This window comes from Ovis canadensis, chromosome 1 (genome assembly GCF_042477335.2).
Source record: "Ovis canadensis isolate MfBH-ARS-UI-01 breed Bighorn chromosome 1, ARS-UI_OviCan_v2, whole genome shotgun sequence".
NCBI lineage: Eukaryota > Metazoa > Chordata > Mammalia > Artiodactyla > Bovidae > Ovis > Ovis canadensis.
The window spans coordinates 129710426-129729032 of record NC_091245.1 but is presented as its reverse complement, the minus strand read 5'-3'; the positions used below and the strand labels follow the sequence as shown (position 1 = coordinate 129729032).

The window sequence follows — 18607 nt, the reverse complement described above, 5'->3', positions numbered from 1 at the left end:
ACCCTTTAACCTCTTTTTGTATCCCAGTCACTGAATAGGGAGTTGAGCATAGGATAAAATATGAGTTGGGGTGATATATAGTGGCCGATTATAGGAGATCATTATATCCACCATGTAGCATTTTTTATTTGTAATTTGTATGGTCTGTATTTAAAATATGGAGTCAGTATCACAAGTAAAGAATTGCTAAGATAAATTGTTAAAACTGGAAGTATGGTTGTATTTTATATTTGTAAAAAAATGAGCTTGGTCCTACAAAAGCTTTGTGCAGTTCATTTTTTTTTTTTTTTTTTTAACACTTTACTGAAGAGGGCTTCTCTGGTAGCTCAGATGGTAAAGTGTCTGCCTGCAGTGCAGGAGACCAAGTTCGATCCCTGGGTTGGGAAGATCCCCTGCAGAAGGAAATGGCAACCCACTCCAGTACTCTTGCCTCAAAAATTCCATGGACTGAGGAGCCTGGTAGGCTGTAGTCCATGGGATTGCAAAGAGTTGGACACAACTGAGTGACTTCACTTTCACTTTCACTTTACTGAAGTAGAAATTCATTTTGCAACAGATATTTTCCTAAATGGTCTTTTTGTTTAGGAAGATTGTTGTCCAGTTGCTAAGTTGTGTCTGACTCTTTGTGACCCCATGGATGGCAGCATGCCAGGCTTCCTTGTCCTTCACTGTCTCCTGGAGTTTGGTCAAACTCATGTCCATTGATTTGGTGATGCTATTCAACCATCGCATCCTCTGTTGTCCCCTTCTCCTCCTGCCCTCAATCTTCCCCAGCTTTAGGGTCTTTTCCAGTGAGTTGGCTCTTCGCATCAGGTGGCCAAAGAATTGGAGCTTCAGTTTCAGCATCAGTCCTTCCAATGAACACTCTGATTTCCTTTAGGATTGACTGGCTTGATCTCCTTGCAGTCCAAGAGACTCTCAAAAGTCTTCTCCAACACCACAATTCGAAAACATCAATTCTTCGGCACTCAGCCTTCTCTATAGTCCAACTCTCACATTCATACATGACTGCTGGAAAAACCACAGTTTTGACTAGATGGACCTTTGTCAGCAAAGTGATATCTCTGCTTCTTAATACACTGTCTAGCTTTGTCATAGCTTTTCTTCCAAGGAACAATTGTCTTTTAAATTTGTGGCTGCAGTCACTGTTCACAATGATTTTGGAGCCTGAGAAAAGAAAATCTGTCATTATTTCCACTTTTCCCTCTTCTCTTTGCCATGAAGTGATGGAGCCGGATGCCATGATCTTAGTTTTTGGATTGTTGAATTTTAAGCCAGATTTTTCCCTCTCCTATTTCACCCTCATCAAGAGGCTCTTTAAAGAAAAAAAAAAAAAAGAGGCTCTTTAGTTCCTCTTTACTCTCTGCCATTAGAGTAGTATCATCTGCATATCTGAGGTTGTTGATACTTAGTCAAAATAGAGTGGACCAAATGGATTTGACCGAAATAGATCAGCTCTTCATTTTTCAGTCATTTGGATGAGAATTTCTTCCCTTTTATTTAATAAAATGTGACTGATTACGTTGCTTCTGGTGATCGGCTACCATAAGCTAGACGCACAGAGAGATGCTAATCCAGGTGTTCTATTTTAATTTTTAAACATTTTATTTATTTGTTGTGTCTTTCAAAAGGCTTCCTTCAGTTCTATCTAACCCATCTATACATACCAAATATCTACTATGTGTCCTACACTGTCCTCATTTTCACAGAATTTATAGTCTTGCATAGAAGAAAAACCTATACAAGATGGCTTACAAAGCAAGATAAAATGATAGCAAACTTATGCCATAAAGACATGCTGTAAAACTTCCCCACATTCCTTCTCTAAGAACAGCCATAGACTCAGGCTTTGAGAAGGAGCTTATGGTTGCTGGGGGCAAGGATGGGGGAAGGGCTAGTGAGAGAGTTTGGGTTGGATATGTACACACTGCTGTATTTAAAATGGATAATCAGCAAGGACCTACTGTATAGCACAGGGAACTCTGCTCAGTATTATGTGGCAGCCTGGATGGGAAGGGAGTTTGGCAGAGAATGGATATATATATATTGGATATATCTATCTAATGGCTATATGTATATCTATATATGTGACTGGATATATATACATCCAGAGAATGGATGTATGTGACTGAGTCCCTTTGCTGTCCACTGAAACTCTACAACATTGTCAATTGGCTATACACCAGTACAAAATAAAACGTTAAAAAAGAGAACAGCCACCGCGTTCAGTTGTGCAGTGAATGTTCCATACCACACTGAGAGGGGCACTGTCCATATTAACCCAGGTGTTTAAAAGAGAGTTTTTACATGTCGGAGCCATGTGGGCACAGGTTAAACTGAAATTCACTCTCATCTCCAGAGGGGGTCTCCCTGGATCTAGTTTGAGAGACTTCACAGAAGGGAGAGAAAAGCTGATTATATATTATTTTAAATATTGTCCATTGGGTGGATAAAGAAAATCAAACATTTTCTAAGATTACAAACTCACAATAAGGTGAATTTAATTTAAAGAATATTTTCTGGTTTATTGATTAGTGATATACAAACAGCTGCTTCTTACTTTCATTGGAAAATTTTCTCTTCTCAGTTGGAAAAAAAAGACAATTTTACTGAAAGCTTTAAAAATGTACCAATAAGTCTGACATCTTTACAAAACTCCTACTATCATTTTTGCCTATTTTTTCTAACTCTTTTGTATGTGAATAAATATATTTATATAAGTACAAATATAGTAACATAAAATATATACATACTTTTTTCAATAAATATGAGCATTTTTATAGAATGCATATAAATTTTGTGTATGTAATGGAAACTCATAGAAATGAGATTTTGTTGTTGTTGTTGGGCTATAAACTTGAGTTGGTTATTTTGTTATTGTTTTCTTTTTGTTTCCTCTTTTTTTTTTTTTTTCTTGCCATTTTCTTGGTTTTTTCCCTTGCCATCCTGTGGGTTAATTGAACATTTTTTAGAATTCCATTTTTATCTATTTTAGTATTTTTTTAAAAAATTTTTATTGTGATATAGTTGATTTACAATAGCAAAGTGAGTCAGTTATACATACATATAAATATATATGTATATATATACATATACACACATACATATATTCACTCTTTTTTAGATTCTTTCCCATATAGGTCATTACAGACTTATTGAGGAGTCTGTATAGTAGTATACTGTGCTATAGAGTAGATCCTTATTAGTTATCTATTTTTACATATAGTAATGTGTATGCTGCTGCTGCTGCTGCTAAGTTGCTTCAGTCGTGTCCGACTCTGTGCGACCCCATAGACGGCAGCCCACCAGGCTCCCCTGTCCCTGGGATTCTCCAGGCAAGAACACTGGAGTGGGTTGCCATTTCCTTCTCCAATGCATGAAAGTGAAAAGTGAAAGTGAAGTCGCCCAGTCGTGTCTGACTCTTCGCGACCCCATGGACTGCAGCCCACCAGGCTCCTCTATCCATGGGATTTTCCAGGCAGGGGTACTGGAGAGGGGTGCCATTGCTGTCTCCGAGTAATGCGTATATGTCAACCCAAATCTCCTACAGATATTTTATGACATTTGAAATTTATCGCTGAATTGTTTGCATGTCTTAAAAATGTGTTTTTGGGAATTCCTTGTCAGTCCATTGGTTAGGACTCTGCACTTCCACTTCAGGGGCCTGGGTTCAATCCCTGTCGAGAAATTAAGATTCTGCAAGTCATGCGACACAGCAAAAGAAAAAAAAAAGAGAAGGTATAGTTAAACTATAATTAGTTCTAAAATTAAAGTTATAATTAGTAAAGTTTGCTTTGTATTTTATCTCATTCAGAGGAGAAACCACTTGTTGCTCTATGTATGAAACATTGTGTTAGGTGCTGTAGTGTTTAAAAGTTTGGCTTAGAGGGGCTTCCCTGGTGGTTCAGTGGTTAAGACTCTGAGCTTCCACTCAATGTGGGAAGGGGATGGTGAGGGTTAGATTGCCGGTTGGGGGACTAAGATCCTACATGCTGTGGGGTGTGGCTGGGGTGGTGGTGGTGGGAAGATTGACTTAGAATATCAGGAAAAGAGGTAAACTCTTAGAAAATTTGGGTTGAAAAATGTTATGTAACAAAAGAAACAATTCAGGGGTTTTTGGTAGACTCAGAGTTGTGCGACCATCATCACAATTTTAGAACATTTCCATCACCCCCCAAAACAAACCTGGTGCACTGAGTAGTCAGCCCCCATTCCTCTCCCTCCTGCCAGCCGCTGGCAGCTACTCAGCTACTTTCTGCCTCTGTGTGTTTGCCTGTTCTGGGTATTTCAGAGAAGCGGAATTACGCGGTTTGTGGTCTCTTGTGACTGGCCTCTCGCGCTTAGTGTACTGTTTTCGAAGTTTATCTGTGTTGCGGCATGTGTCAGTGCAGGCAGACCTTGGAGGTGTTGCAAGTTTGGCTCTAGACCACGGGCAATAAGGAGAATATCGCACCAGAGAGTCACACAAATTCTTTGGTTTCCCAGTGAATATGAAAGAACCTGCCTGCAATGCAGGAGACCTGAGTTCGATCCTTGGGTTGGGAAGATCCCCTGGAGGAGGGAAAGGCTACCCACTCCAGTGTTCTTGCCTGGAGAATTCCATGGACTATATAGTACTGCTGCTGCTGCTGCTGCTGCTATGTCACTTCAGTCATGTCCGACTCTGTGTGACCCCATAGACGGCAGCCCACCAGGCTCCCCCGTCCCTGGGATTCCTCAGGCAAGAACACTGGAGTGGGTTGCCATTTCCTTCTCTCATGTGTGAAAGTGAAAAGTGAAAGTGAAGTCACTCAGTCATGTCTGACTCTAGCGACCCCATGGACTGCAGCCTACCAGGCTCCTCCGTCCATGGGATTTTCCAGGCAAAAGTACTGCAGTGGGGTGCCATTGTTTTCTCCTGGTACATGGGGTCTCAAAGAGTCAGACTTGGCTGAGCAACTTTCACTTTCGCTTCACTTGCATGTTTATACTATTAATCTATTAAGTATACTATGTGATCTATTAAATGTGTAGCAGCATTATGTCTAAAAAGTACATGTGTGCGCGCTAAGTTGCTTCAGTCGTGTCTGACTCTTTGTGACGCTATGGACTGTAGCCTGCCAGTCTCCTTTGTCTGTGGGATTCTCCAGGCAAGAATACTAGAGTGGGTTGCCTTTCCCTTCTCCAGGGGATCTTCCTGACCCAGATACCGAACTCACATCTCTTGCAGCTTCTGCACCGCAGGTGGAGTCTTTACTGCTGAGCCACCAGGGAAGCCCAAAAAAGTACATATCTTAATATAAAAACACTTCATTGCTAATAAATACTAACCTTCAGAGAATTGTGGTCTTTTTACATAATAACATCAAAGATCATGGATCACAGGTTACCATTACCATTACAAATACAGTAATAATGGCAAAGCTTGAAATATTTTGAGAATTTCCAAAATGTAATACAGAGACACAAAATGAGCAAATGTTAAAAAAAAAAAAAGCAAAGCAAAATACAGTATCTGTGAAGCACAATAAAGCAAAGTGCAATAAAATGAGATACAACTGTGCTTCATTTCTTTTTATTGTCAAATAATGTTCTGCTGTATGGTTATACCACGTTTATTTATCCATTTGTCAGTTGATGGACCTTTGGATTCTTTGCACTTTTGGCTATTACGAATAATGCTGCTACAAACATTCATGTGGAAGTGTTTGTGGGGATGTATCTTTTCAGTTCGCTTTTACTAGGAGTAGAATTGCTGGGTCCTGTGATAGTCCCATGTGTAACCTTTTGAAGTGAAAGTCACTTAGTCGTGTCCGACTCTTTGCAGCCCCATGGAGTATACAGTCTGTGGAATTCTCCAGGCCAGAATACTGGAGTGGGTCGCCTTTCCCTTCCCCAGAGGATCTTCCCAACCCTGGGATCGAATCCAGGTCTTCCGCGTTGCAGGAGGATTCTTTACCAGCTGAGCCACAAGGGAAGCCCCATAACCTTCTGAGGGGCTGCCAGACTGTTTCTGAAATGGCTGCACCATTTTATATTCCCATTAGAAATGTATGAATGATCCAATTTCTCCACATCTTTGCCAACACTTATTATGTCTTTTTGGTTATAGTCATGCTAGTGGGTATAAAATGATATTTCTTTGTGGTTTTGATTTACACTTCCCTGATAGCTGAAAATGTTGAACATCTTCTCACGTGCTTTGTGACATTTCTATGACATCTTGGAGAAATGTCTATTTGGATCCTTTGCCCATTTTTAAATTGAGTTGTCTTTTTATTATTGAGTTGAAAAAAAAGGATATATAATTTTAATGGTAAAACATTAGAAAAGGGTTTTCATAGGGGGAATATCACAATTAACATCTGATCTGTATTTCTTGTCTTTTTTTTTTTTTTGCTGCTCTGCATGGCATGTGGGATCTTAGTTCCCAAACCAAGGATCAAACTGACATCCCTTGCATTGGAAATGCAGTGTCTTAACTGCTGGATCACCAAGGAAGTCCCGTCACATCTTTTAAAAGTATTTAAAATGATGCTTGAGGGAGCAGTATCTCACTGAGGGGAATATATTGGGATGGAGAAAATGGAGTGAAAGAGATTTGTAAAGTCAGTTTAGAAACAGCCCTATTTGATTTGTTTTTAGTTATGGTATTTAATTTGTTTTGAAATTTCCAGCAGCAAGAGGTTTTTCTATTTCACAAGAAACGTTTATTTCTTTGGGACATTCCTGTGTTACATTTTGGAACTCAGAGGTGTTTAACCTGTGTTCTGGGGAAACTCTCAAAGATTGGGGACAAAGAGGGTGAGGGGCAGGGAAGGGCCAGATGGTGGAAGTTCAGTTTTACGTGTTTTACTTGCTTGACTTCAGGGAAGTTTTCTTTCCACAGTACCACAGTTAGCAAACATTGAAAACCAAACCTCGCTTTTTTTCATTCCCAGCATATTTTTCTGGGAATATTTACGCAGCCCTCAGAAAGTAGGTTTACAGGGTTATAAAGAAACAGTGAATGAGGATATTTCTCCACAAGTGTTTGCAGGGTATGTAGTAATGAGGGAACGAAATTCGACCCTCTTTCCTAAAATGTCTAGTATAGATAAGATGGTTTGGGGTAAGTTATAGAATTCGCGTTCATTTTCCAGCAGGTGAGATATGCTTCCTGATAACTAGCCAATCGAGACTGGAGGCCAGGGCTTGGCTTGTAATAGGATTTCAACAAATATGTGTTGAGTGACTGAGTCGAAGGGCCAAAGAAGTGACGTGACTCTTCACTTTGCTCCAAGAGGCGGAGATGTGGTCAAGGAGATTCTTTCATTTTAGGACTGAGCTTTATGTGAAATCCCAGTATCCCAGATTTCATCAGACTACGAGGTTACACTTTCAGTTGGTGCCCCAGTCATAATGATTTGGGCCTTTAAAGAATCCTCCTACAAACGCAGGAGATGCAGGAGATGGGGGCTCAATCCCTGGGTCAGGAAGACCCCCTTGGAGAAAGAAATGGCAACCCACTCCAGGGTTCTTGCCTGGGAAGTCCCATGGACAGAGGCACCTGGGGAGCTACAGTCCATGGGATTGAAAAGAACCCAACTGGACTTACAGACTAAACAACACCAGTGCACATATCTTCTGAGAATCACGAACCGTGCAGTCTAAATCTTCATTTAAACTGAACGTCTCCCTATGATAGAGATAGTATTGTATTACTTTATTATTTAAAATGAATACTTTAGCTCCTAGGGGCTAACCTACCAGGATTTTCTTTTCCAAGTAAAAATCTTTAGTCAGCTTTGAAAGTTCAAAGAGCCATAGTAGTGGTCTTCACAGAAGCAGAGAAATATTTGCCCTAATGATGAATCTATTTCCAACCTCCTACAACATAAAGAATGTCCTTCATTTTGGAATTACTTTGCAGAAAGTCTTCAAGTTCTTTCTACCAATTCACTAGGATTTCCCCTTTTCCTATTTGTTTTAGCAAATCAAACCTTTGCCAGGCATGCAGCTTAGGATGGGGACAACAGATGATCTCTGGTGCAGCCAAGGTTGTGACCTTTTCACTGTTGAGATACATCACGTGGAAAACTATGTTACAGGTTCTTCACATCAGAAATAAGATTCCTGTAATGATTGTCTTCTGCACCTTTATCAAACTCTTTTGAAGGGAATGATAGAAATGGTAAATAAGAAATCAAAGCAAGACCCTATTTAGTCAATTATACATATTGACTTGTTCTTCAGATCATCTATTTAGAAGACTGTCTTTGTAGCTTGATGTGCCAAGATTTAATTATGAATTGCTAATGGATGAACATCAATTTGTCTATGTAAATGGGAGACCTGGGTCTGATCCCTGGTTTGGGAAGATCCCCTGGAGGAAGGCATGGCAACCCATTTCAGTATTTTTGCCGGCAGAATCCCCATGGACAGAGGAACCTGGTGGGCTACAGTCCATGGGGTCGCAAAGAGCGAGACACAACTGAGTGACTAAGCACAGCACAGCACAATGGATGAGCATCAGTTTGTCTGTATAACTAGGTCTTGGACAGGAGGCAACAGATGTTTTGACAGTATTCATTAAATAGATGTATAATTGCTTATAAAATACATTAAAGTAATTTAGAAACCTATCAATCGAGTCTTCTTGATTCCAGTAAGGAATAAATTATTATTGACTTTCTCCGACACAAGAAGATTGGACTAGACAATCACGACCATTCCTTTTAGTTGTAAAATCTGTGATTTTGTGATTTATTTTCCCTACCAGTTAAAACTGGTAATGGATGTCCTCAGGAGTTTTAAATAAGATCAGATATGGAACCTGGACAGTAGCCACTGTTTGTGTGACACAGTTAATTTAAAGAGATGAAAAGAACAGGAATAGAGGATCTGATGGGTGAGGGATTTGGAGGCATGTCTCTTTTTACTTACATAAGTTTTACTGATCAATTTCTTTAAGAAATTTCTTCAGGACTTCCCTGATGGTAAAGCATCTGCCTACAATGCAGGAGACCCGGGTTCAATCCCTGGGTTGGGAAGATCTCCTGGAGAAGAAAATGGGAACCCACTCCAGTATTCTTGCCTGGAAAATCCCATGGACGGGGGAGCCCGCAGGATACAGTCCATGGGGTTGCAAAGAGTCAGACATGACTGAGCTACTTCACTTCACTTTCTTTAAGATCGTTACATAAGAAACTGTGTGTGCATGCTCAGTTGCTTCGGTTGTGTCTGACTCTTTGTGACCCTAGGGACTGTAGCCTGCGAGGCTCCTCTGTTCATGGGATTCCCCAGGCAAAAATACTGGAGTGGGTTGCCATGCCCTCCTTCAGGGTATCTTCCCAACCGAGGGATCAAACCCACATCTTCTGCATTGCAGGTGGATTTTTTACTGCTGAGCCAATGGTAAGCCCATAAGAAACTTAACTAACATTTAATTATTAACGTTTATTGCTTAAGTTAAGTTTAGAGGCAAGAACCTTAAACATTTAATCGGAAGAATAGGTTCGATTCACAGCTGTTTCTTAATAGGTGTGTGACTTTTCCCAATTAGATCAAGTACTTTGAGTTTCTATTTATCTTTAAAACATGTGTTGACCCTGAGATACCTTATTCTCCAATTATATTTAATCAACAAGTATTTTTTGCAGACTGTATATTTTTTCCCCCCCTTTGGCCACACTGAATCCGATCAGGGATCAAACCCATGCCTCCTGCAGTGGAAATGTGAAGTCTTAATCACTGGATTGCTGGGGAATTCCCTATATTCTTTTTTCAAACCATTTTTAAAAACCATTTTAAACCATTTAAGTATAGTTGATTTACAATCTTAGGTTAGTTTCAGGTGTACAGCAAAATTATTATCTAGTTTAGGATTGCTAAGTCACTTCAGTCGTGTTCAACTCTGTGCGACCCCAGAGACGGCAGCCCACCAGGCTCCCCCATCCCTGGGATTCTCTAGGCAAGAACACTGGAGTGGATTGCCATTTCCTTCTCCAATGCATGAAAGTGAAAAGTGAAAGTGAAGTCGCTCAGTCGTGTCCGACTTAGCGACCCCATGGACTGTAGCCCACCAGGCTCCTCCATCCATGGTATTTTCTAGGCAAGAGTACTGGAGTGGGTTGCTGTTTCCTTCTCCCAGGGATCTTCCCGACCCGGGGATCAAACCTGGGCCTCCAACATTACGAGTGAGCCACCAAGGAATCCCATATATATATAGATATATATGTGTATGTCAATATCAATATCTCTATCATGCTCCATTGTCCTAAATACTTCAGTGATGTTTTCTAAGGACAAGGGCATTCTGTCACTTGACCTCAGTACAATAATTAAAATTAAGAAATTTAGCATTGACACAGTACTGTTATCTAATTCATAGCCTGTATTTCAATTGCATCCCCTAGTGGCTGATAGTAAAGAACCTATAGTAAAGAACCTATTTGCAAATGCAGGAGACACGGGTTTGATTCTTGAGTCTGGGAGATCCCCTGGAGAAGGAAATGGCTACCCATTCTGGTATTTTCGCCTGGGAAATCCCATGGACAGAGACGACTGGCAGGCTACAGTCCTTGGGTCACAGAAAGTTGGACATGAGTTAGCGACTAAACGACAGCAAGAACAAATTGCATCCCTTTCCCTATAAGGTCCTTCACAGCTTTTTTTTTTCCCCCAGTCCAGAATTGCATATTGATTTTGTTGTCATTTCTCTTTAGTTTTTTAACATGGGCTAGCTTTTTATTTTTTTAGCATTTCCCTCAATTTGAGGTTGTCTGGTATTTGCGTTTTTTGGAAGGAATACCCAGGTGGCGCTGGTGGTAAAGAATCTGCTTGCTAATGCAGGAGACGTGAGACGTGGGTTCAGTCCCTGGGTGGGGAAGATCCCCTGGAGGAGCATAACCCACTCCAGTATTCTTGCTTGGAGAAGCCCATGGACAGAGGAGCCTGCACAGCTGCAGTCCATAGAGTCACAAAGAGTCAGCCACGACTGAAGCGACTCAGCAGAGCATGCACATACCACAGAAAAGATGTAGGGTCTTTTGTGGTGCATGCAATATCTACTGATCTCGTTACTAGAAATGTCAAGTTTGATCACTTGGTTCAAGTCATCTAACAGGTCTCTGCACTTTTTCCTACAGAGGAGGAAGAAATATGACATACCCTTATATGGAGGTAAAGGAGAATTCAGTTAAATCTAGTTTAGGATTGCTAAGTCACTTCAGTCATGTCCAACTCTGTTCAACCCCATAGATGGCAGCCCACCAGGCTCCCCCATCCCTGGGATTCTCCAGGCAAGAACACTGGAGTGGGTTGCCATTTCCTTCTCCAGTGCATGAAAGTGAAAGGTGAAAGCGAAGTCGCTCAGTCATGTCCGACTTAATGACCGCATGGACTGCAGCCCACCAGGCTCCTCCGTCCATGGGATTTTCCAGGCAGGAAAATGCCTTCTCCCTAGTTTAGGATTAACTGACACATATAAGGGGAGTGGGCCTGTTTTGGGTTGTCATGTTTATTAATGGTTTCCTAGGTGGCGCTAGTGGTAAAGAATCCACCTGCCAATGCTGGAGATGCAACATATTCAGGCTCAGTCTCTGGATTGGGAAGATCCCCTGCAGTAGGAAATGGCAATCCACTCCAGGATTCTTACCTAGGAAATCCCATAGAGGGAGGAGCCTGGCAGGCTATAGCCCCCCACCCCCAATTTATTAAATCTAAACATGGACTACACATCTTTAACTCCTTACTATGTGTATTTACATCAATGAATTACTTACAAATATTTATAGAAAACTGATTTTGTTTAAGGCGTTATCACTACAGGCTCCCTCCAATAACCCTAGCCTGCTTCCTGAATTCTCCAGTCAGACTCCTAGCAAATGTAGATACATCATTTTGTAGTTAAAGTGACAAGATATACATAAGGACTAGAGAAAGACATAAATAAAATAAAATAAAACCTGCAGAAAGCAGCTGGAATTTCTTAGTTCGAAGAAACTTAATCAAGGTTTGTTAAACTCAGAAATCAAAAGAAGTAATATCTGAACTTGGAAGACAAAACTTATTAATAGATGAGGGACAAACTAGAGTCCCCCTACCCTTAGGACAGTAGCATCTTGAGTTGTAAACAAATTTTTCTGCTTTTTTCTCCAAAATAGTGGTAACATTTACAGTTAGTTGATCTCTTTAAAGGATTACTTTTCTGACTGTCGAGGGACTTATTGAGCTATTTGAAAGTGTATTTTGAGTATTTTGGATATACCTAATAGAGGTGCTGGGATAAAATAAAGGGAGCTAACATTTGTGAAGCTGGAAAAATGACAGTAAGTCACTGGAGAAGCAGAGATGGGTCCTATTTAGCAGAGCGGAATGACATATTCGGCTTCCAGTATGCTGTTGCTGTGTAATTTAATTTCTTTCATTACGGTTTGTGCTTGTGCCTCACCTGCCCCGTGCATCTTCAGAAAGGAGCTCATTGCGAAGCTGGATCAGGCAGAAAAGGAGAAGCTGGATGCTGCTCAGCTGGCCCGGGAATTCGAGGCACTGACGGAGGAGAATCGGACACTGAAGCTGGCCCAGTCCCAGTGCGTAGAACAACTGGAGAAACTGAGAATCCAGTATCAGAAGAGACAGGGCTCGTCCTAACTTGACATGATTCAATGTGAGCATAAGAGGCTGGTGACTGCTGTGCGCTGGCCAAAAGATTTTTTATTTTAAAGGGGTAGCGAGTAAAATCTGTTGCTTCTCCTTATTACACACACGGCCAAGGTCTACACTAATGAATTGCATGCTTGCCAGTCTAGTTGGACAGAAGGGCTATTTTCTTTTAAATAAGATAATGAGAGCAAACCTTTACCAGATGTTTTTAGAGATCATAATTCGTTTCAAAACATTTTTTTTCCTTATTTAGCAAGGTATGATCATACTGTATATATCTGGGTAGAAAATGATAGAGAACATTGACTGTTTTTACTAAGAATCATGAGCAGAATTCAGCCATGAAACAGACTAGTAAGATGCTCACTGCAGTTTCACATCGGTGTATTTTTTAAATTTAATGTTTTTAATATTTCAACTGTGCTCCAATGTGAACTGTCAGAAACTTCACTGCATATATTTATGTTCACCAGTTAGGTTTAATCCCTCAGTGATTGATTGCCCTAAGAATACATGGTTGCATATCATAAAAGCTTTCTCATGAAAATATTAGCAGCAAGCATGTTTGTGTCGGTGCACATTTGCAGTGCTAACTTGCTGTTGTAATAAAAAACCGATAAAGGTGTATTTTCTTCATGCCATGTTACTTCTTGGTAAACATTTCTGCCTTTGCTTGTGTGTGTTCTGGGGGAAACGAAAGGTATTGTTTGGACATTACTTTGGTGAGTTCCCATGTAAACATCAGTAAAATTCTAACTACCCCTCTGTTTTGTTTAAGGAGATGTTTTGGGTCAATGGTGTCTAATAAGAATATATGAATAAATTCAGGATTAATATGATCTTCCCCTGTTCTATCTATCACAATATTTCCCCAAACTGATCTCTTTCTTTTATGTCCATTTCTATTCTTGTAACTTCTTTTTCATTAAACATGGATCAAAATTCTCCAGTCTGTATTTTGTTCCTTTTTTAACCTTAATTTATGCTAAAAGTTGGCATAAGCTAACCCTAGTCAGAATTTGCTGTTAGTTATATTTGCAAGTGCCAAAAAAGCAGTGAAGTCTCTTTTCTTGGTAAGATTGCGGTTTCTCATATAAATAATTTAGACCTCTATTCTGCAATGATGCATTAATGTCTTAAAGTATTTGCCCAGAAAACATAAAACAGAATAGCTGATTAAAGCACTAAGATGGCCTGGGGTAGACCGGTTGTTATTAACTGGGGTTGATGCCCTCAAGGGACATTTGGCAAATTCTGGTTGTCATGACTAGAATGCGGAGTGCTACTTGCATTTAGAGAGGAGAAGCCAGGGATGCTGCTGGACGTCCAGCCATGCACAGGACATCACAACAATGAAGATTTGTTTAGCCCAGGCTTCCTTTATGGCTTAAGTGGTAAAGAATCCGCCTGCAATATGGGAGACCTGGGTTCGATCCCTGGGTTGGGAAGATCCCCTGGAGAAGGGAAAGGCTACCCACGCCAGTATTCTGGCCTGGAGAATTCCATGGACTGTATAGTCCATGGGGTTGCAAAGAGTCAGACACAACTGAGCTACTTTCACTTTCAATGTGCCAATGGTGGTGAGGTCAATGTACCTTGGACTAATCACTGGACAGTCGGGCAAATGCCAAGGGGAAACATGATGCAGGGCCATGGGTTTCTTGTCCTGTGCTGCGTTTTCATCAGGTCCTTAGCATCCTCACCCTCAGCCTTCTCATTTGTAAGATGAAGATTTTTGACGGATCTCAAATTTGAAATGTTATGCAAGCCTATTCACCCTTAGGCTGCTTTGTAGAGTGCAGAGTGCTCAGCTTGGGGCTCTGTGATGACCTAGGTGGGCGGGATGAGGGGAGGGTGGGAGGGAGGTCCAAGAAGGAGGGGATGTATGTATACATATGGCTGATCTGCTTCATTGTACAGCAGAAACCCACATTGTAAGGGAGCTATACCCCAATTAAAACAACAGCAAAAATAAAACGCCAAAGATAGCAAAAGCAAAACAAAACAATAGCAACAAAACAAACATTTAACCAAAGGTGAAAGTCCCTATTATTCTGTTCAGGTCAGTTCAGTTCAGTCGCTCAGTCGTGTCCGACTCTTTGCGACCCCATGAATTGTAGCACGCCAGGCCTCCCTGTCCATCACCAACTCCAGGAGTTCACTCAGATTCACGTCCAACGAGTCAGTGATGCTATCCAGCCATCTCATCCTCTGTTGTCCCCTTCTTCTCCTGCCCCCAATCCCTCCCAGCATCAGAGTCTTTTCCAATGAGTCAACTCTTTGCATGAGGTGGCCAAAGTACTGGAGTTTCAGCTTTAGCATCATTCCTTCCAAAGAAATCCCAGGGCTGATCTCCTTCAGAATGGACTGGTTGGATCTCCTTGCAGTCCAAAGGACTCTCAAGAGTCTTCTCCAACTCCACAGTTCAAAAGCATCAATTCTTCAGCACTCAACCTTCTTCACAGTCCAACTCTCACATCCATACATGACTACTGGAAACACCATAGCCTTGACTAGACAGACCTTATTATCCTGTTAGAATCTTCTTTTTTCAGTAACCTCAAGACATAAATACTAATATAGAGGAGGATTTGTTCACTAAATTTATATGTTTGTAAGGTTAATGAATGGATCAATGGTAAGTTACTGATCTTTATATACAAGGCACTGCCCACCTGAAGAAGGTTACACATATTTACAGAATTCAAGCAGTCATGGCACCTTATAGAAAATGGCCCGGGGGAGCAGGGAAATAAAGTTCCAAAATCTCTCCACTCTACTAGAATGAAAATAATCTTACAAGATCAAAATACTTGAACACGCTTGTTATTATGTTAAGGAGTCACTAAGTAAATAGTTTTCATATCTCTGCATATCTAAATAGTTTTCATATCAGTCTCAGCCTGAAATTTTATTATATTCCCCAAAGATATCTATTCATGACTCAAAAGCCAGCATCACTCTAGGTTTGCATGTATGTGTTTTAATATTTTTTAAATTGAAGTATAGTTGATTTTTAACAGTGTGATATTAGTTTCAGGTATACAACACAGTGATTCATTATAGGAGTGTGAGTTTTAAGCAGATTTTATTATTTAAAAATGTGGAAACAAGATTTCTCTGGTGATCCAGTGGTTAAGAATCTGCTGGCCAGTGCAGGGGACACAGGTCTGATTCCTGGTCTGGAAAGATAGCACATGCCACAGGGCAACAAGGCCAGTGCATCGTAACTACTGAGCCTGTGTGAGTCCTACAGCCTGTGAGCCAACACTATGGAGCCCACACACTCTGGACCCTGTGCTCCGCAATAAGAGAAGCCACCTCAAGAGAAGCCCATACCTCTGCTCACCACAGCTAGAGAAAGCCCACAGGCAGCAACGAAGACCCAGCACAACCATAAATAGATAAAATTAAGGAAAAAAAATATGCAAGCATCATCTACTTCTGTGGCATTGCCAGGGAAATCTAAAGGCAAAATTTCTCATTGTCATTTTCATATTTTCATTCATTTGACAATCCCCCCCATCTTATTTACACTGCTTATCATCTATATAACACAGAATCATTTAAGAATTTTCTCTCTTCAAATATATTTGCAATGTTCTTGTGATTAGCAGTAACGAAAAGTTTATAGAGTATTAAAAATGAGCACAGAGGTTCAGTTAGTATTAAAATGAAGGTACTTGAATGCAAGAAAAATGTAACCCACATTATACTCTGCAATTGCTCTGCTAAAGAATCTGCTGTTTGTGAGCTGTTCAGTTTGTGTAGACATGGGAAGAGTGTGGTCACAGGGGACTGAAAGTCCAACCCCTAGTCATTGGTGTCGGTGTCTCTGTCACTCTGGTGCCTGAGCTGGGAGGTATTATTAACTTGGTACAAACAAGGAACTAAGAGGGATCTGGAATTCAGTTCCACAGAAGTTTACTATTTATTTACCAAGTGCAAGGCAGAGTAGCCACAATAGGAACCCAAAAGGTGAATGACTCAATGCCAGCCTTCCACCCTTTGAGGAGTGGCAGTCTTCCCAGAGGCTATATCTAGGGTGTTAGTGAGAAATGAAGTTGGGAAGTTACACTGGGCCCTGTTTGTGGGAGGGTTTGGACAAAACAAACACTTTCCTGGACTTCAAGATAGTGAATAGAGTTGCAGGGCACAGACTGCGTGGAACTAGAGACACAAGGAATTGTTAGGAGGTCAGTAGGAAGGGGTGTGTGGAGGCAACAGCAGGGATGGAGCACAGACTAGGAGCGTTGGGACAGACATAGTGAGAAGGAGAATCCAGGTGCCTTGGGATGGATGGTGTGTGTCGCTGAAGGTGAAGAGAAGTGACATTTGATGAGCCCCTTCCATGCCAGACTATCCAGGTTCATCACATTGGCTGTATTATTTCTCAGAACAGCCTGAGAGGTAGCTGTAATTATCCCCATTCTCCAAAGCCAGAAATAAGGACCCAGAATTTGTACAGTGATCAGTGTTCACCAGGGCTGGGATTCAAATGAAAACTGACTTCTTCCCTCCCTCTCTCCATTCCTTCCTTCACTCCTTCCCTTCCCTTTTCCTTCCTTCTTTGTTTCTTTTTCTCTCCCTTTCTTTCCTCCTTTCCTTCTCTCTTTCATTGAATCCTTGTACTTTGCCAGGCATTCTGGAAAGTGCCTGAGATACACAGTGAACTGCAGAAATGTGGGTCCAGTACTCAAGGATCCCTTAGTCTAGTAAGAGAGGTAACCATTTACTTAAATACCTACTCATGCATGTGTGTGCCCTAAGTTGCTTCTGTTGCGTCCGACTCTTTGTGACCCCATGGACTGTAGCACCCACGAGGCTCCTCTATCCATTCCACGGGATTCTCCAGGAAAGAATGCTGGAGCGGGCTGCCTGCCAACCCAGGGATTGAATCTGCGTCTCCTGCATTGGCAGGTGGGCTCTTTACCTCTACTGCCACTTACTGCTAAGTTGCTTCAGTCGTGTCCGACTCTGTGAGACCCCATAGACGGCAGCCCACCAGGCTCCCCTGTCCCTGGGATTCTCCAGGCAAGAACACTGGAGTGGGTTGCCATTTCCTTCTCCAATGCATGAAAGTGAAAAGTGAAAGTGAAGTTGCTCAGGCGTGTCCAACTCTTCGTGACCCCATGGACTGCAGCCTACCAGGCTCCTCTGTCCATGGGATTTTCCAGGCAAGAGTACTGGAGTGGGGTGCCATCGCCTTCTCTGCTACTGCCGCCTAGGAAGCCCCCAAAATACTTACCCTGGGTGGTCTTAAATCTATCCCAAAATTCCCTCACTAGGTAGAACCTAATTGTCCTCCTCTTGAATGTGGACAGCAAGGAGATCCAACCAGTCCATCCCAAAGGATATCAGTCCTGGGTGTTCATTGGAAAGATTGATGCTGAAGCTGAAACTCCAATACTTTGGCTACCTCATGCAAAGAACTGACTCATTTGAAAAGACCCTGATGCTGGGGAAGATTGAAGGCAGGAGGAGAAGGGGATTACAGAGAATGAGATAGTTGGATGGCATCCCCGACTCAATGAACATGAGTTTGAGTAAGCCCCGGGAGTTGGTGATGGACAGGGGAGCCTGGCATGCTGCAGTCCATGGGGTCGCAAAGAGTTGGACACGACTGAGCAACTGAACTGAGTGTGGGATGGACTTAACGATTTATTTCTAACAAAGAGAATAAAGCAGAAGTGGCAGTATGCGTCTTCTACGCTGAGGTCATGGAGACACATGGCTTCCTTCTCATCTGCTCTGACTTAATCGGGGGCTCTAGGCAAGCCGGCTGCCTGGTTCTGAAGAGACTTGGGAAGCTAGTGTCGAGGCACACGTGATAAGAAGCAGCCCACATAGAAGCAGGTCCTCCAGTCCCCGGCGAGACTGCAAATGGCAGCAGGCTGGCTGACCGCTTGCCTGCTGCCTCATGAGAGCCTCTGAGCCAGAACCAGCCGTCAAGCTGCTCCTGTTCCTTGAATCTCAGGATCTT

At 41.7% G+C, this 18607-nt stretch overlaps 1 protein-coding gene across 6 annotated transcripts in view; it reads left to right on the top strand.

Annotated features, from left to right (window-relative positions):
• The window catches only part of MAP3K7CL (MAP3K7 C-terminal like), a 45617-nt gene extending 32048 nt beyond the window's left edge, over positions 1 to 13569 (top strand). For all 6 annotated transcript variants that reach the window (XM_069578215.1, XM_069578204.1, XM_069578172.1 and 3 more), the window contains one exon: positions 12432 to 13569. In XM_069578215.1, the coding sequence (XP_069434316.1) occupies positions 12432 to 12612 (181 nt within the window). In that variant the 3' untranslated portion in view covers positions 12613 to 13569. The remainder of the gene's footprint in view (positions 1 to 12431) is intronic.
• The last annotated feature ends 5038 nt before the right edge of the window (positions 13570 to 18607 follow it).